The sequence below is a fragment of the Centrocercus urophasianus genome, unplaced genomic scaffold (genome assembly GCF_019232065.1).
Source record: "Centrocercus urophasianus isolate 14NV4802_14NV808 unplaced genomic scaffold, USGS_Curo_1.0 seq_10, whole genome shotgun sequence".
NCBI lineage: Eukaryota > Metazoa > Chordata > Aves > Galliformes > Phasianidae > Centrocercus > Centrocercus urophasianus.
This window is the reverse complement of record NW_024884142.1, coordinates 56,427,077-56,445,573: the sequence shown is the minus strand read 5'-3', so window position 1 is coordinate 56,445,573 and position 18,497 is coordinate 56,427,077. Positions and strand designations below refer to the sequence as shown.

General features: G+C 41.3%; 1 protein-coding gene across 1 annotated transcript in view; it reads left to right on the top strand.

Moving 5' to 3' along the window:
- UST (uronyl 2-sulfotransferase) overlaps positions 1–17,404 on the top strand; it is a 156,738-nt gene extending 139,334 nt beyond the window's left edge. The window contains exons 8-9 of the mRNA XM_042822417.1: positions 11,234–11,513; positions 17,341–17,404. Coding sequence (XP_042678351.1) covers positions 11,234–11,513; positions 17,341–17,404 — 344 coding nt within the window. The remainder of the gene's footprint in view (positions 1–11,233; positions 11,514–17,340) is intronic.
- The last annotated feature ends 1,093 nt before the right edge of the window (positions 17,405–18,497 follow it).

Genomic DNA, 18,497 nt, shown 5'->3' with positions numbered 1-18,497 from the left:
GTGCGGTAGGTGCCCCCTCCGTATAAACTTAGTCCAGGTCTCCTGGAGACAAATTTTTGGGGTTTGGACAGGCCGTGACATGACTCTCTTCATTTTTTTTCCATTGTTTTGGTTGCTATGGAAACCATGAATCTCAGATATCTTAAGTTTGTTTTCCGTAGAACTTCATTAAAATGAAAAGAATATGGTGCTTTCTACTCTGTTTGCAGATTTTAAAAAGGTGATCCTTTACAGTTTCAGAGTTTTCTTGGTCTGTTTGGCACGAGTGAAATCTAGGCATTTATTCTTCTATGAAGTTTAACAAATTGAGTAGAATTTCATCGATTCAGAATCTAGTAAAGAAGAGAATTTTTATTAGTTTTTAGGAAAAAAAATAAAAGATCTGTATTTTTGAGGATTAGCTGTTGAAAATGGCCATTGAAGTGTTGTTTTATTTTTTAATTCTACCTTAATTTTATTTAATCTTTTTTATTTTTTTCTGTGTTACTTTACTAGATTAATTAGATTTATTTGTAGATAATACTCTTTCTTTTAGGATTAGCCATGGAGTTGAAGAAATCTCTTGTGTTGAACTGCTTTTGTTTTTAAAGTAAAGGAAATATTCTCAGCCAACACTTTGGGACAGCAGTGGTTCAAATCTATGGTATAGGCACATTGGTTATCACTTACTTCTGACTCTTAACACCTTCAAATTTCTTAAAATATTTATATAATGGGTGTTTTTCTTTAACTACAAATTTCTGCATTTTCATTAATTTGTAGCTCTGGTCCCATCCTCTTGAAAAGAATCTGTGAGAACTAGAAAAGGTACAGAGCGGGAGCCAGAGATGGTCAGAGATGCAATGAATGACTTTCACAGGAACAGAAATTTCATAAAGTGGGACCTCTGATTTTGGAAAACAGACAATCAAAGGGAGGATATGCTATGTAGAAACAGAAATGAACTGTGCAGAGAGGTTGCTGAATTTCTCAGGAAAATCATGATTTCTCAGGGAAAATCAATTTTGAAAGAATTTAAATAGGCACAGAAGGTTGAATTATTTTGGTTGTTTTCTTTTTAGCCAACAGATAGTACCACCTTCAGAGATTGGTGACTTAACCACTTCCCTGGGCAGCCTGTTTCAGCTCCTGACCACTCCTTTGGAGAAGAAATTTTTTGTAATATCCAAGCTGAACTTCCCCTGTGGTGCAACTTGAAGCCTTTCCCTCTAGTTCTGTCACTGGCTGTGTGGGAGAAGAGGCCAACCCCCACCTTGCCATAACCACAGGTAGTTATAGAGAGCTATAATGTCTCCCCTGAGCCTCCTCTTCTCCCAGTTCCCTCAGCCACTCCTCATAAGACCTGTGCTCCAGACCCCCCAGCAGCTTTGTTGCCCTTCTTTGGACATGCTTGCAGGGCCCCAGTGCATTTCTTGTAGCGAGGAACCCAAAACTGAACACAGTATTCAAGGTGTGGCCTCACCAGAGCTGAGTATATGGAGACCATTGCTTCCATTCTCCTGCTGGCAACACTGTTTCTCATACAAATCAGGATGCCATTGGCCTTCTTAGCCACCTGGGCATGCTGCTGGTTCATATTCAACCAAGCCTCAGCCAACACCCCCATTCCGTTTCTTCCACACAGTCTTCCAGCAACTCCACTCCAAGTCTGTAGCATTGCCCAGGATTGCTGCAGCCAAAGTGCGGGACCTGGCACTTTGTCTTACTAAACTTCATCCCATTGGCCTCAGCCCAGCGATCCATCCTGTCCTGATCCTTCTGTAGGACATTTCCTATCCCCAGCAGATTGACATTTCCTCCCAACTTGGTATCATCTGCAAACTTACTGAGAGTGCACTCAGTTCCTCATCCAAATAGTCAGTGAAAATGTTAAACAGGAGGGGCCCCAATACCAGCCCCTGGGGAAAAGCGTTGGTTTCCAGTCACTAGCTGATTTCAATTCCATTCACCACCACGTTCTGGGCCCAGCCCTCCAGTTGGTTCTTTCCCCAGCAAGGAGTGTATCTGTCCAAGCCACAGGCTGCCAGCTTCTCCAGGAGAACACTGTGGGAGACTTGGCTGAAATCTAGGTAGGCTACATCAACAGTCTCTCCCTTGTGTATCAGGCGGGTCACTCGATCATAGAAGGAGATCAGGTTGGTCAAGCAGGACCTGCCTTTCATGAACCCCTGCTAGCTGGGCCTGATGCCCCTTGGTTTTCCCCCACACATGCCTTGTCATCTCACTCAAGACGATTTGCAAAATCCAGTAGGAACTCGGGTCAGTGTGAATTCCTCAGATAGCTAAATGCTTGATTTGTTCATCTCTGAGACTCTTTGGTAGGTGCATGGAAATTTCTGCTGTCTTTTTATGAGGATGTTCGCCCTTCACACAAGTGTGGGCAAGCACAGAGGGAGAGTGGTTTGCTTTAGGGCTTCCTGAAAAGAAGAGAGATGCATTGTTTCTGGTTTGTAATAACCCCAAGGGACACAAAGACCTTGGCAACCTCACAGCTTTAGCCCTGCTGAAACATTTCACTTTGCCTTCTAGTCTGAGAGGTAGGGAGTCAAGACATTCCCTCCTTGGGAAAGGCATGGAGTGAATTGCATTAGCCACACTAGGAGATTACTCTTCTCCCTCAGGACCTTCAGTTAATATAATTCCCTTTATTTTCAGTTTTTTCTCTTGCTGAAACCAGTCTGCCTGTGTTAAACAACGGACCCTTTTCCTTGGTTTTGGCCAGAGGAGGAAGCTTTTGTCCCGATACCCTGGCAGCTGGCCAAGGCAGGCGGGCTGTGGGCCAGGAGGGGGGTGAACTTGAAAGGAACAGTGTGTTGTTTCTGCTCTTGTAGCATTCTTCTTTTTTCGCTAGTGCTTCAGCCCCTGGCTGCCTGCAGTTGCTCATTATACACAAAAGAACCTAAGGGGAAAAGAGAATTTTCTCTTGACCTTCTTTAGCTTTTAATTATAAGATGTAAAGCAGTTTTCAGGGCTTTGAGTTTTCTGTGTAAAGACATAGAAGAAAATCTTAGAGCCAGTAACTTTCTCACATGGGACAAGAGAACTGATACCTTCTTTTTTTTCTGCTTTTTAATAGCCATTTTCATTATGGTCACATATCTCTTCCTACCCTATTATACTGCAGAAGTACTGGCCTTACCTTGGTAATGCTTGAATGTTTTTACTAAGCACATTACTTTTGTTCTGATTAATATGTGTACTTTTGTTCTATTTTTTCATTTCAGTAATTATTCTAATACAAAGCAATAAACAGTAGTATTTATGAACAAGGCAGATGGGAAGGGGCAGCGCTTAAAATTAGTTTTTAAGATCATGTGCTCAAACTTCTATTTTAACCTAGTGTTGTTTCACATTCCTTCGGGGCTTTATATTGCAGGGTGGTGACCACTGGGCTTTGAAGAGCCAATGACTGGAATTGATAGCAAATGAGGTGTTAAAACACCTTCCTAAAATGACATAAACTTGGGTGTCTCAGAGAGCCTGACAAAAAGGTTTTCACAAGTGATGTGGAAGCTGAGACATACAAGACTGTAATGTACAGCTCTGAATGACTGAAACGAACCATTGGATCGTTTAGCTTGGCTTCTTCTTTGCTACCAGCCACAAAATTTCTTCTACTACTGCACAGTAACTTCAGTGGGTTAAGTCAGTCGGTTCTGACATAAAATATCAAATGATAGCAAATCAACTGATTTCTTTTTTCATTTTGTTCTAGTGAGTAATCACCTTTTCCATTAAAACTCTGGCTTCAGCTTGCAACTCTTCAGTATCTGTAGTTTTCTTACCATTAAAGTATGTGGGTGCTGTAAACAAGTCACTTCTCAATATACTATTTGGTGAAGAGCTGAACAGAGCTGACCAAATATATCTTCTTTCTCTAACGTGTTCCTTCCAACCCTGATATTCATTCTGAGGCTCTTCTCATATCCTGTCTGATTTAGGATGTGGTTACAAAGCTGAATGCTATAAGCCAGGGTTGCACTCATCAATACTATATATGGAAATAAAGACACCTCCACGTCACTCGATCCCATGTAGACGTTGTAAACTTGCACTGCATGCCTCTTCTGCAGCTTCTCTTTTTGCAAACACAAATCACAGGTAGCACTCTGCAGTGACTCAAAGCACAAAGATGAGAGATGCCTGCTCGAGGTTCTTAAATCCCAGGCTGTATTCCTGTTTGCAGATTTTCTGCACAGCTTATCTATGGTGTAGCTTTTCCTGTTCAAGAGCACAGCTCAAGTTTGTCACTACTACATTCTCTTCCTTCTGAAAAAGAAAAAAAGAAAAAAACAGAAATAATGGTAGTATCTGCCTAACTTATCTCTGTTCACAAGCTATCTGTATGAATCTATTTTTAAATTGTGGTTTTGTCAGATGGTCAGGTTGACTGGATCCATTCAGTAATACTTGTACAGCTATAAAAGATACATTAGAAATTTCATATGAACTGCAAACCTAGCAATTCTCTCAGCAACTTGAACTAGAGAATCCTGGCATTTCCTCTGCAGATGACTTTGGTTTTGGCACCTCCAACTCTGTCTCGTTCAGCTCACAAGTTGCTAAACAGCAGTAAAAGTACCTGACCACATTCTCATACCATTGCGGTTAATTTTCAGCTTTTTTTTTCTTTTCTATGTTAGCTTATCTTAACTGGGAATGCAACGCATAAATTGCAGCAAATAAAAGGAGTCTCTTAGAAGATCCTATGGAGATTTGTTATCTGATCGTGTGTGAGATACAGCACGTTTCCTGGCTTGAGCAGCACCAGAGGCAGTGCTTGCTATACTGGCAAGTTAGCTGGGGTGTCCCATGCAGCTGGAAATCTACATTGTTGCATCCACAGCTTTGAACTAGTGGAGACAAAAGCATGATGCTGTGAAAAGTTTCCAAGAGGAAAGTTGGAAACTGCTTGATAAATACTTCCTGGCTGGAGAAGAGACTCAGAGCGTGGTAGCTGTTTAAAAAGTATGGAGATAGATATATATTTGTGTTTCTGAATGTGCTGTAAGGCAAGTGTTTCATAATGGTGAAATAATGCCTTTAAAAGCTTAAGTAGTATTTCAGAGCACTGTTGGATGTGTATCACTGTTACACTGTCCAGTTCACGGTGCGCTGTTTATCTCTGCAGCGTGTTCTCAATATATGTTACCTGCTACAGGAAGACATTTCTTTTGTTATTTTCAGCCTTACTGATACAAAGTATTTTTCATATTTATTGCTAACATTTTCCTTTCCCCTTTTCCTTCCCATTTCCTTGTTGTCATTTGCTGCCACACCTCCTTGCCATTTACATCCGCCAGCATTTGTAGTTGATTATGTGCCTTTCAGAATGCCTCTGTGAGCTGTTCCTGGGTAATCTCTTCCTTTGCTTCCTTCCATTTTCTCTGCTAGGTTATCATTCTGTGATATTCCCTATGGTTTGTCTATGTTAATGTTAATAATGAAATTACATTAGGTAAAGAGTGATGTTATTCTTCCCTCTGGTTTCCTTATTCAGTGAAGTGGTAACAAAGTAGAAAGCAAATTGCTATAACTGTCTCATCTAGTTCAGATTCTGTCATTGACAGCCATGATTTTGCAGCGTCTACACTAACTACAGTCTGGTGTATTTGCTCCCAAGGTCCCTGTTTAATAAACAGGACATCAGTTTTGCCTAGAACTGTAAGTCTCTGAAGTTCTGGGTGTTCTTGCTACCAGATATCTCTCTTTTCAGAGGCACCTATCCTTATCTGACAATTAAGAGATGCGCATGAGATTTCCTTCCAATTCTCTGGAGTTAAGAGTTGTCTTCCGTCATGATGGAAACACAGTAATTTAAGATATAAATGCTAAAACAAAGCAAGCACTACTTATGAGCCTAGCATAACTGTCCTCAATACGCACACAAACATTTAATATTTAGATAAATGTTAAGTCTCATACCTTATTTAGTTAATGTGAATAACCGAGAAGAAGTTTAGCTTCTATTTCTATGCACCCCAGTGCATAAAAGCAATAAGAAGGTTAATAAATGGCAGCCAGGATATTTCAGACAGAGCTAATGGATGCTGTGGGTCAAGTCACCACTTACTTTTTCATGGGCTTTGTTTTTCAATACATGTCATCTCAGCCAGTGATTACAAGAAGCCCTGGTGGCTGAGCAGAGCAACCAGGCATGGTGTGCAGCCTGGCTGCTCTGCCCGTCCCTGGTCCTGTTGGAAGGTCAGCCTGCAAGTGAGAAAGAAGCATTTCCCGCGTTCTCCCAGATGTCCTTTCCCTGATGTACTTCAGGAGTCCAGCTGAAAAGTTTGAGAAACCAGTGAACTGGGCCTGAATTTTTTTTGCTCAGCTGCAGTTAAATGATTTGAGGGGATATCATTTCTAGCACACACATCAGAGTCCCATTTTAGCACCTCACCGATCCCTTGAGTGGCGTGTCAAGCAGAGGCCCTGGGTGGTCTCACATCTAACTGCAGCGATGCACCTTCATTTCCATTGACATCCATGGAGCAATAGGTATGCACTGCAGCTCAACAGAGTGCAACTGAGATGTGGGGCCTCCCTGCCTGCCTGTCTGCAGGAAATGAGCTTACTCTATCTTTGACAGCCATCGTGTTCATACGGCCCTCAAGCAGCAGGGCTTGGGGCAGGGCTTTCCGCCCCTGACTTTGGGTGGGCAAGCACTACTGCACTCACCCACAGCTCAGAGCACCTCTGTATCATGGTATGGGAGGAGGCATAGCTCAGAGACTCTCTTTTGAGGCAATCTTTAGGATCGTTTTGTCTAAATATGGCAATCCAAGGTTTTTCAAGCCACAAAATGTTAAAAAAAAAAAAAAAAATCTTTCTTTTCCTATGGCTTGGATTACTGCAGTGAATAACACAGGTTTGTAAATTCAAAGAGAAAAAAAAAAGTGAGAGTTGAGAAAGTAGCAGTAAATGTTCATCACCTGGTAACCCAGAAGAATTTAATTTTCTTCATCCATATCTGCATATCAGTTTAGTCTCCACTGTGCTAATTCAAGGCTTGAGCAGGCTGTGCTGGGAGGTTCAGTTACTGTGTGGTGAATTCTTTTTAGTAATTCAAAGGAATGCCAAAAAATCCACACTACAGTTTAAAAAGAAATAACCCTAAAAAGTAAATGGTGTTGTTTGCTGCCCTCCATCTGGTTAGCAAAGGTCATAAAGTGGGGTCCTTTGCTGGGACAGCTCGGTTTATGTAGCATATGCAGATTGTTATTTTGGCTTTAAGCCAAATCTGCATGATGTTTCCATCTTGCTTACACGATGAGGAGAGGTGTTAAGGCAATTTCAAGGGGCAGTTCTGTGATTTCATTCATATTTGTACTGAAGAAATTTTCAAGAGTATTTAAGATTAGAAAGCAATCTAAAAGTGTTAAAAAAAAAAAAAAAAAAAAAAAAAAAACCAGTAAAGTTGGCTTGTTTGATCAAAATGCTGAGCCTGAGGCCAGGCACAGTCCCTTCTGACAAGCAGTGTTTTGCAGCACTGCAGTTGCTGATAGTTACAGTGAGAGGCAAACCGAAAGAAGCGGAAAAATGTACGTTGCTGCTGTAGCCTTTCAGAGTGTGTGTGTTTCTGTCTGTCTGTGTGTATAGATATACACTCATGCATACATGCATGTAGTTGCATATATCTGGGAACCCTCTATTTCATGCCTACTGCATTTGCAAAGCCCAGACAGATTCAGCCCATGAGTGCACCAAGCTGCTTGCTTGTTCTGCCCTGGCAGTGCCAGCCCCAAGGGTGGCACGGAGCACCTGGCCACTGCCTGGCACAGCACCAGAAAGCCACCCCATGGTTAGTCCTGCCCTTGCCAGTCACCCCCCAGGAAAACAGCCCAGCGCCTTTCACCTTGTCATCGTTGGCAGCACTCCTGAGCCAAACACAAGTGCCTCTCTCTGCTGGAGGGAGCAGCCACCAAAGGGAGCTGGGGCCTTCAGAAGTGGCTTTTCCCAGTTAGAGTCCTGGAGGGACCGTATAAATAAAGAGCTTTTTCCAGTGATGTAAAAGAAGTTTTCTGTAACAGAAATAACCTATGTAAAATAAAAATGCAGTTGGCAAGCGTGTGAAGGCTTAGACTTAATAAATGAAATATTTAGTAGTGTATATTTGCTGCTGAGTTTATAAAGAAAACCAGACTGCAAAGCTGGTGAAAGCTGCCAACCAAGCACCAGAATGAGGAATTTCTTGAAGTGCTAAATCATCATAAGATGGCTTTGGCCTTCTAACCCAAGGACAAACTGAGTACAGCAATCCTTCCTTGAGCATATTTGTCTAATTTGGTCTAATGGCCTAATGCCCATCAACAACAACTTGAACAATTAAGAATTTTAGAAGATGAGACTTTTTTTAGTCTTTTCCAATCTATGGGTATAGGTAGTGTAGAAGAGAGTAAGGTCTTGAGGGAACCCAAGTGTTTTCACAAAAAAAACCCAAACATTTCACCCCATCCAGTAGTTGCAAGTAAGGCTTTATATGTTAATGTCAGTTTAAATGCAAATATTTCATGACTTTTCTTTTTTACTTCTTTTTTTATCTAGACAGCATATTAAAGATCACCTCTTAAGTCATTCTTAATTTAATTTTTGTAAATTTTAATGATTTTACTCTTTTCTATCTAAAATCGTATAAATTGATAATCTGTGAACAGTCTGTAAGTATACAGCATGTCTCAACATTACTAATGTAGTTAAAGAACTAAGAATTATAGATAGCAGGTTATCTAATTATTTAGGTATATGAGTAGAGACAGAGATCTCAGTGTTAAAGAGTTTGGTGTAAAAGCACCATTTAATCACAGAACAGCATGTATTAATTGTTACAAACTAATGAAAACCATTCTTCCTTTAGAAAATAAATTAAAAGTACAAATGCAAAATAAAATTAATGTTTTAAATCATTTTTTGTGACTCACAACAGCATTAAGTTTGGTAAGTTAGTCAACTATTCTCTTTTTGTATCATATCCTTCCAGTGTTACAAATTTCCCTGCTGTAATTGGTAAGTGAAAATGAGAGGAAAAAATACCTCTCTCAGACGCAACATTTTTCTTCTGCACCAGATGTGTGCACATAATAAAACCAAATGAAAAGCAGAATGTGCAGCCCAGCAGCACTTGCTGTCTTCTGTAGAATTATTAAATGAACAGCTTTCTGTTGCTTTTCTTTAGTTTTTCTCTACTCTGAAGTAGGAAAATGTGTGCCCATTGTCTGAAAAATAGAATGTGTTTATAGGTGTAGACACCCTAAGCTATGTGAGCATTAATCTTATAAAATGGAGAGGAAGAATTTCATGTTCACAAAACTGTTCTCTACCTTTTCACTGTACTTTTCCTGTGTAACCTGTTCTTCCTGTCTGGAGATCATTGGTGCCATGTTCACTAGGTGGATGTCTTGTATTGCCTGTTGAGGTAAATAGTTCTGCCTTTTTAAAGGCAAGCATTGCTCAACAACAACTAAAACCTCGGTTTGTTAACAACACTTTTTTATCACAAATCCAAAAACATAGCGCTGTTTCAGTTCCTCTTAATAAAATAAACTCTATCCCAGCCAAAACCAGTACACACTGGACCTGGTGCACATGGGAGCCTGAGGTTGGGCATGGTAAGCTGAATCTGACTTACAGGTGTGTTTTGTTGACACTTCTGTTGTTGCTGAAATGGTGGCAGCTACCAATGTATTTCCTTTCCTCTTTTCCATACCATTTGACATAGCAGAGTCTAGTCCAAAGAATGAAATGTTCTTTATAGTCTGCTTTCTTGTTTTTTATTTACAAGGCTTAGTAGTCAAATCCTCTTGAGTTCCTCCAATGTTCAGAACTGCTTTTTCAATAAGAAGTATGTCTCAATTTCCATATCCCTTCACCAGTTAAGATCCTCAGTGACTAGAAGGGTGAGGGAGTGACTCCAAGACAGCCTGGGAGGAGATCAGGGAGTTCTGGTTAGCAGCAAGGTGAACATGAACTATCAGTGTCCTGGCACCCAGTGGGCCAGAGAAGGGCAAAGAAACTGGTGAGGGGTCTGGAGCACAAGTCTTATGAGGAGCGGCTGAGGGAGCTGGGATTGTTCAGTCTGGAGAAGAGGAGGCTCAGGGGAGACCTCATTGCACTGTACAACTTCCTGAAGGGAGGCTGTGGTGCAAAAGGGTCTGGCCTCTTCTCCCAGGCAAATAGTAGGACCCAAGGAAACGGCCAGAAGTTGTACCAGAGGAGGTTTAGGTTGGATATTAGGAGAAACTTTTTCTCTCAAAGGGTGGTCAGGCACTGGAATGGCTGCCCAGGGAGGTGGTGGAGTCGCCGTCCCTGGCAGTGTTCAAGAGGCGTCTGGATGAGGAGCTGCAAGAGATGGTTTAGTGCTTGTGGTACTAGTAGGAATGGGAGGGTGATTGGACTAGATGATCTTGCAGGTCGTTTCCAACCTTGTGATTCTGTGATTCTGGGCCAACTGTATCCAGGGGTGCAGCAGGGCTAGCACTGCCAATGAGTGAGGAAAGCAGTTGTCCCATCTGCTCTGTGCTGAGGAGCCTCACCTTGAGCACTGAGTGAGGGTTTGGGTGTCACAGTTTAAGAAGGGATAAAACTATTAGAGAGTGTCCAAAGAAAGCCTTCAAAGATGGTGAAGGGTCTGGAGACCGGGACGTGTAAGGAGCAGCTGAAGTCCTTTGGTTTGTCCGGCCCAGAGCAGAGGAGCTGAGGCTTTATGGCAGTCTGCAGCTGTTTGTGAGGGGAGCGAAGGGGCAGCACTGAGCTGCTCTCTGTAACAGCAACAGGACCCGAGGGAACAGCATGGAGCTGTGTCAGGGGAGGGGCAGCTGGGGGTTAGGGAGGGGTTCTGCACCAGAGGGTGGAGGACATGGAATGGGCTGCTGAGGGTAGTGGGCATGGTCCCAAATGCTGGAGTTGAAGGAGCATTTGAACACGGCTCTCAGACATGGTTTGATTTTGGGTGGTCCTATGTGGAGCCCATGATCCTTGCGGGTCCCTTCCAATGCAGGATATTCAGTGATTCTCTGATGATTCTGTCTGCAATTCCAAATGCTATGTGTGAACTAGCCATATTTAAACATCTAAGCCTAACTTCAAATCAATAAAAATATTTACATTACGAAGGAGGCGGATTGAGGTCATTTGTACTAATAATGCAGTATGGCCATGCCTTAATGTTAATGAAAGAAAAAAGTTTACATGTGGTCTCATTAATCAGTACCTGCCATGTTGTTTGTTTTCTTTACAGAACATAGGAAACTTGGCAATCTGACTGTGACAGTGAAAAAGACCGTCCCCTCTCCAGAAGCAATACAGATTCTCTACCAACGTATGAGATACGAATATGAGTTTTATTACTATGTCAAAGAACAGTTCCACCTCCTAAAGCGCAAGTTTGGACTGAAGTCTCATACCAGGAAACCACGTCCCAGACCTGAGTTCTTCATTCCTTCTCCCCTGGAAACAGAGGAACCGATAGACGATGAGGAAGAAGATGACGAAAAGTGGCTAGAGGATATCTATAAAAGGTGATGGATGGAAGAGCTATCCTTTCTCTTCTGGTGATCCCTCAAGCTTTCTTAAGATTTTTTTAATTATTATTAAAAGTAATTCTTTAAGAAACTGAGTTAATGCGCAGCAGCATTTAAAACAGAACGAAACACAACGTTCCCATGTGTTGGGGCAATGGGGAGATACCTGGTTTTGTGGGTTTGAAGTTATTATACTGTGTTGGCTCTGTAGATTTCTTGCTATAGGGTATTTCAAGAGAGAATTATCTGTTGTCTATCACAAAATAACTTTTGGAGTACACCGCAGTCCTCTGGGCATCTGCAAAACATGAAATACATCACGCAGTATTGCAAAGTGGATTTTACAGATTCTCATCTCTCTCTTTCTCCAGAAGCAAGTCATCATTGCATAATACAGTGGCATTATCTACCGGAAATGAGAAGGCAGTGAGCCATTTGGGAAGAGTGCCTCTCTGCCCCGAGAGCACTGGTATTCATTCCACTGATGCAGTCAGAGCCTTTGCCACGTGTTCACATCTGAAGATAACAGGCTCAAAATTGGGTTAGATAATGGCTTCTGAATTTCTCAGTGTGGGAGGAGTGAGTCTACTATTCTGGCAAATTAATGTGAGTGGACATGAGGCGAGTTACAGAAACTAGATATTTTTGGTAAGCCCTTCTAATTCATACAGTAAAGAAAGTCAGTAAACAGCAAGAATGGATGAAGAATTTGAAGAGTTGGGACAGGTGATGTAAACTGGAGTTTTATTTCTTGCAGCGAAGTACAATTCTATTAGATTCTGAGGGAAAAGATACAGTACATGGTTTTTATGTTCAGGAAAAGTATTTGTAGGTTTTTATTTTTATTATGGACCAGAAATCTAAAAAGATGTAGTTAAAAAAAAAGGTCACTCAGTTAAAAAAAAATTAAAAGAGATGGAGCTCTGATTAAGTATAAGCATTGTTTCTGTAGTCACAGAATTTAATTGTTCTTGTATGAAGCAGCTGCCCCTACAGGCATCTGCCTTTTGTATGGCTAGAAATAAAATTAATAGTAAGGCTACACTCAAACTCTCTAGTTGAAATACTTCAGAATTCTAAAACAAAGAGAAGAAGAAGAAGCTTTGTAAAATTGTCAGCTCAGCGATGCATTGTTGCGAGATGCACTGTGAAAGTCTGCCCTTGTTGGTCACTGCAACTAGTAATGTCAGACAGTAGGCTGGGGTCAGAAGTGGGAGTAGCTCCCATGTGCAGTGTTTTCTAGATAAGTGTCCTGGGGCTCCTGGTGATGAGCAGCTCAGAATTGACTTCAATGGACAGAGCCCAATAGTATTAGAGTTTCTCAGTGAGGCCTTAGCCTTTTATGCATGCTTTTGCTCAGAGGAAGCTAACCAATACAAGATAACAGCAATAAGCTCCTGTTCCAGAGCACAGGAAAGCAGCTCCTTGCCAGGATGAGTCCCATTCAGTAACACTTCAGGAGTAAGGCTGCTGTGTCCAACTCACTCGTTTCTTCTGAAACGTCTGCTGGGCAATTTTGGCTGCTCTAGAGCAGTATGACTTCTGTCTGCAAGGTCATCCTTCAGTGTGAACTAAGAGGCAAAAGTTATCTTGTGATGGACGAGGCAAATAAACTCAGGCTAAGCTCAGATGTGTTTTGTCAAGAGTTTCCTCTGCCACAATCCTGCTGAGATCCAATACCAATGATGACCTGTTTCCATCACCAGTCAGTCTTTACTGTACGTACATACAGAGAACAAAAATAAAGAAGTGTAATCATGTTGAGAAAAGGTGTTTATTTGCAGAAAATGCTACATAGAAAATTCTATTCTCATTAACATCCCAAGTTGGTGGTAGAAATACACTACCAAAAGGGAGTACATTAAAGAAAACTGAAAGTGGCATGGATAACAACTAACCTATTAGCTAAAATATGAATCTGCTGCATTGTATATTTTAAGTGGTTTCTATGAAATTACATTGAAAGAGTAATGATGAGTTTACACACTGTGGAATTGTTATATCTTGGAAAGAATATTAATATTCTCGCCTCTCAGAAGTTCTATTTGACACTTTTTGCCAACGCTGTAACAGAGTAATCAGTCACTTAACACATTCCTGCAAGTTCACTGCCACTTACTGTTAAGTCTATTTTTATCTGTTTATTTAATGGCATCTTCTGCCATCACTACTTATAACCTAAATACAAAAACTGTTAAACAATTTACTTGCTAGGTTTTAATGTTGTTGTATTTTTCATAACAATTAACCTGGCCCCTCCTCCTTGGATGGTACTTTGTAAGTTTATCTGGCACACAGCATCTAAGATTCCTGATCCTACAGCTTACTTGTCTGTCATTAAACACATTGTACGTAATTGTTAAAAGGTACCTGTGAAGCTGGTTTATCTTTGACTTATTTATTGAAACTTTCCAACACATTCCAAATTTTAAGTTGCTCAGGAAGAAGTTGATTTAAAAGATTATATTTTGATCTGATTAATGTTTCTTATTCAAAGAAAAACATTGTTTTTAATCCTTTAGCCCACAACAGCTTTGTAGGAAGTGCCGTGCATGTACTTGTAAATCTTTGTTGGGAGAAAAAGGTGGTTGCTTAACATTTATGAAAGTAAGAAAATATATGTGTACTTCAGCTTAGCTATAAGTGAAAGCAAGTATATTTTGGGATGAAATATTCCTTAACTTATTCACTACCATCTCCTGAATTCTGAATAAGCCATATGACTCTATTTTTCAGTCCAGCGATGGTTAAAAATAAAACTTGTGCATTTCTTCTTAGCTCCATAGTCTGCTTGCTTACACTAGCTTCCTTGCCTGGGTGTACTGGCTGTGGGGACATGTGGAATGGCACCTGACGGAACAGGACTTTATGCAATCTAGTTTATTATCTAAAGGTTGGACTTTAGCAATGAGGTTGGGGCTGGCTGTTCCTGGGTTATTTTCTGTGTCCAAGACTGTCCAGAGTTGTGAGATTGAAAGCAAAATTATTTTGCTCACCTGACATATATGCAGTAAGTTTCCCAAAATGCCTTGTATCATCTGCTTTGTGGTTGCTAAGTAAGAAAGTCTTACGTAGAAAGAAAACAGCTTGGTTTCCATACAGCACTGTAGTTGACATAGTATTTGATAGCCAGGCTGAAAAAGCCCAAAAGTCCTAAGCAGTGCTATAATGCGAGTGAGTATCAGCTCACTCACACTGCAGAGAGAATCAAACATTGTTAAAAAGCAGCATTTGAAAAAAATAAATTTTAGTTTTAAGTTTCAATTACGGTGACAAATTGTTCATTTTTTTTCTGTTTAGCTTACTTCTCTTCCACATATATTGTTCTGGTGGTGTATGGCAAAGTCAGAGTTATATAAAATGTTCTCTATTTATATGTAGAGAAGTACCTCAGCAGAACTCAACATACGTGAAATTGCAAATATATTCGAGGTATTTCCTTGTAAATGAGTCTTTACCACTGTACCTTTCTGATGAATTGTTTGAATGTTGTAAAATGCAATGGTGCGTAGCATCATCAAAACAAAAAAATTACAGATTTTAAACATTGGAGACCAAAACTGTGGATATTAGCCTTTGAACTCTCCTTCTTTCCATATTTAATGCAATAAATAAAAATATTTAATATAATGGTACATTTTTTTACTAACAAAGGAAACCACACTGCATGCCAACTTGGATGCTCTTTATCAATCTTAAAAGCGTGGCCTGCCAAAGAATAGAACTCTCCATCTTATTAAAAAAATAAAGCTATGTAATTCACAGTTTAGGGTAATGGTGCTCTGGTCTTTTCCTCCATTTTAAGAAAGGGAACATCTGTGACATTAGACCATTGCCTAAAACAACAGCAGCAACATTTTCAAGAGCGAGGAGACTGTAGTACAATACCACAGCATTCTTTCTCTTTTATTTCTAAGGAATCGGCTTTTATTGCAAAGATTTGAGCAGACATACAAAACCTTGTCAATCTACCTGTTTGCATGAGCCAAGACCAAAGGTAGAACTGAGTGCTACACAGAAGTTTCAATCAGCAGACTTGAATGGAAAATGTCTTACCAAGGTTCAGAAGTGCCTGCTTACCACTGGTAACGTTACTGGGGCCACTTGCCATGTTACACCACAGCATCTCTGGGGAGTGTTTGCAGAACCAGGCTCTGCTTAGGTGCACAGAAGTATGGTGTGAAGTGTGCAGGAAGACAGCTCAGTGAGAAAGAGCCACTGGGTAAAAAAATGCAAAGTGTTGGAAGTAGGTGGAGGAATCTTATTTTGATGGTTAAAAGCTACTTCTTAGTTGTTCAGACAGCACAAACTAGCTGCTAATGTCTCTGTTGCAACCAAAAAGTTCTCATGATTTTTTGTTATTTCATCCAGAAATTGCACTGCAGCGTGAAGTGAACTTTAAAGATAAGTTAAAAGCTTTTGGAAACAGATGTGTGCTGTGGAAGCACGAGCGCACCATAGTGGTTTGTGTCATGGCAGTGGTGTGAGGGGCAGCATGCTTCAGGAGCTTGGAATGGGTTGGGAAAGGGGGAGATTTTCTGCAAATAGGTATTTGGCCTTTCAGACACTATTCAATGGTAAGGTTTGACCAATGGTATATTTAGATGTGGATTTTGAGTATAAACACGTGGATTTCCTTTTCTGAGTGCATAAAGGAGGAATGCAAGCCTGTTTTTGCATTTAACTGATTGTAGTCTAAGTTAGCTGTCATCTATGGGTAAGTAATTACATCGGTGTCAGCCAGGCATGGTAAGAGCATGTTTTATTCAGACTTTCACCATCCTTCAGTTCCCATCCTCATACCCAATGGGCAGAAAGGAGAATAGTGAAGAAACCTGCTAAACTGTGGGAGAATCTGTGCTGTGAAAAGCAGAGATCAGCAGTAGATGGAGGCAGTGCTGTTCAGAGTTAAGAATAGCAGTGTGAACACTAGGATGATATAGAGCATCCAGCTGAAGTGTCACACAGCATGCTAACTGTCCTTATATATCTTGGGCTATCTGGAAAACTTGAGACTGTGGCTTAAAATGAAATGCTTCTTCAGATGTGTTTTGTATTCAATTAGCATTCTTTCGGCTTTTTCTATATGTTTTTCTTTATGTTCAGATTACTGCCTTACCTAAAAAGCTTGGCAGAGTGTGAACACACAGCCTATACCTGTATCTGATGTGCAGGAGCCAATCCAATACAAAGGTTTCATCCTTCAGCAAAACTCTCCAGGCTGCTAGTAAGCTGAGTGAAATGAATGTGCGTCAGTGAAGTGGTGCCTAAAAGGAAAGCACTTTTCAAATGCCAAGACAATACAGGATTCTGTAGATAACGTCAGGGCTCGTGGGAGTGCTGTCAGATAGCAAAGGCCAGTGGCATCTCCCAATTTTGAACTCACGATTGTCTGCAGTCCAGGTGCAGGAAAGATGTAGAGGCTGTTACAGTCTGTGCCAGACACAGGAGCAAAAGTGCTTCCCATGGCACATGGAGATTTCTCCATCAGGAGCCTCCTGTCTAGCTTGTGTGGTGAGAAAGGAGAATCAACTGTATGGTTGCTGTTCTCTTCACTTATTCCCAAAAGAAGAAAAGATCCTTAAAATCACACTGGAGAGATTTGCTGGAGAGATTTGCTGAGAAGTAACAGTGAGGCATCTATGCATCCATGAGGAGCTGCAAGCCTTTCCTGTTTTGCATTCTCCATTTGTTTTGTGTTTGAACAAACAATAGATCTTGTTAGCATGTTTCCCAAAGACTGTCTGTGTAAGGTATTTCTGCATGAACCGTACGGTCTGAGCATCTTGGAAATGATTAACATCTTTATCCTTTTGATCCACAGTGGAGGTAAAGAAGTGCTGTTATCCCCATTTCATACGTTGGGAATGGATACAGCCAGTGGGTAAGTGATATTCCCAACACTGCACAGGAGAGTTGTGAAGAAAACACCGATGACAATTTAGTCAAGTGTCTTAGCCCTTGAACCTTCTTTCTGTCTAACATCGGTCCAAGATTTCAGAAAGCAAAACAAGTACCATGGAATTTTTTAGTTTACTTATCTTTTCCCTAAAACTTGCAAAATTCTCAGTTAACAACCTAAATATGAAAGACTTTTCAGCTGTCAAGCTAATATTTATGTCCTTTTGGGACAATGGTTATTTCTAATCTTACGTATTTGGATACACAACAGATAGCTGCAGAAGTGGCGTGTCTGTATGTTAGCTTTATGTTTGGGAAAGGTGATCCTGTCCTGATAAGAAGAGATACAAGGAAGGGCGGGTGGATGAATTTACATCTGGTGGTGTTAGTCATTTCTCAGGGCATGGTCACTTCTTCTTAAAAAGTCATCTAATCTGTTTGCGTACACAGTCTAAATCGTTTTTTTTTTCCTTCTGTTTCCAACAGTGCTTAGAAGCCCAGAAGATGAAGCGATGCCTTTCCATTCAGCCACCAACACCAGCATGGAGTGAGACAACAGGCCCTGCTCTGCTCCCCACACCGCTGGCTTGGTGTGGGGCACTGCAGGCCCGGCAGCCTCCAGGCAGGGTGCAGGCCATGTGCCTCCCTGCTGACAGCCCCGGCACTTGTCCCTTGTCTCGCCCAGCCTTGTTGCTGTGCCTCGGCAGTGCGCTCTGTGGAAGTTTCCCTTGTGTCTTCTGTGAGCACCTTCGGGATGAGTTCAAGCACAGATGTAATCCCCATTCCTCTGCAGAGTGCTTTGTGAAGCTGTGCTCTGGCCTGTGGTACTGGAGCACAGATGCTGAGGTGAAGCCCATTCTGGAGGTGTCACCTTGACCTCTGCTCCAGATCCAGTTTCTGCACTGAGTACTGGAGCCAGCCATGGCCTGCTTCTGTAGAAATAACTGAGGCTTAGCCATGTCAAATCTGTCCCCTCTGGCTCGGGGCAGGAGGTTGAAATGTGCTGGCAGGTGAGAGCACCAGGGTGCAAACAGGTCTCGGCAGCACCAGCCCTCAGATGAGAGCACAGACTGGGTGTCA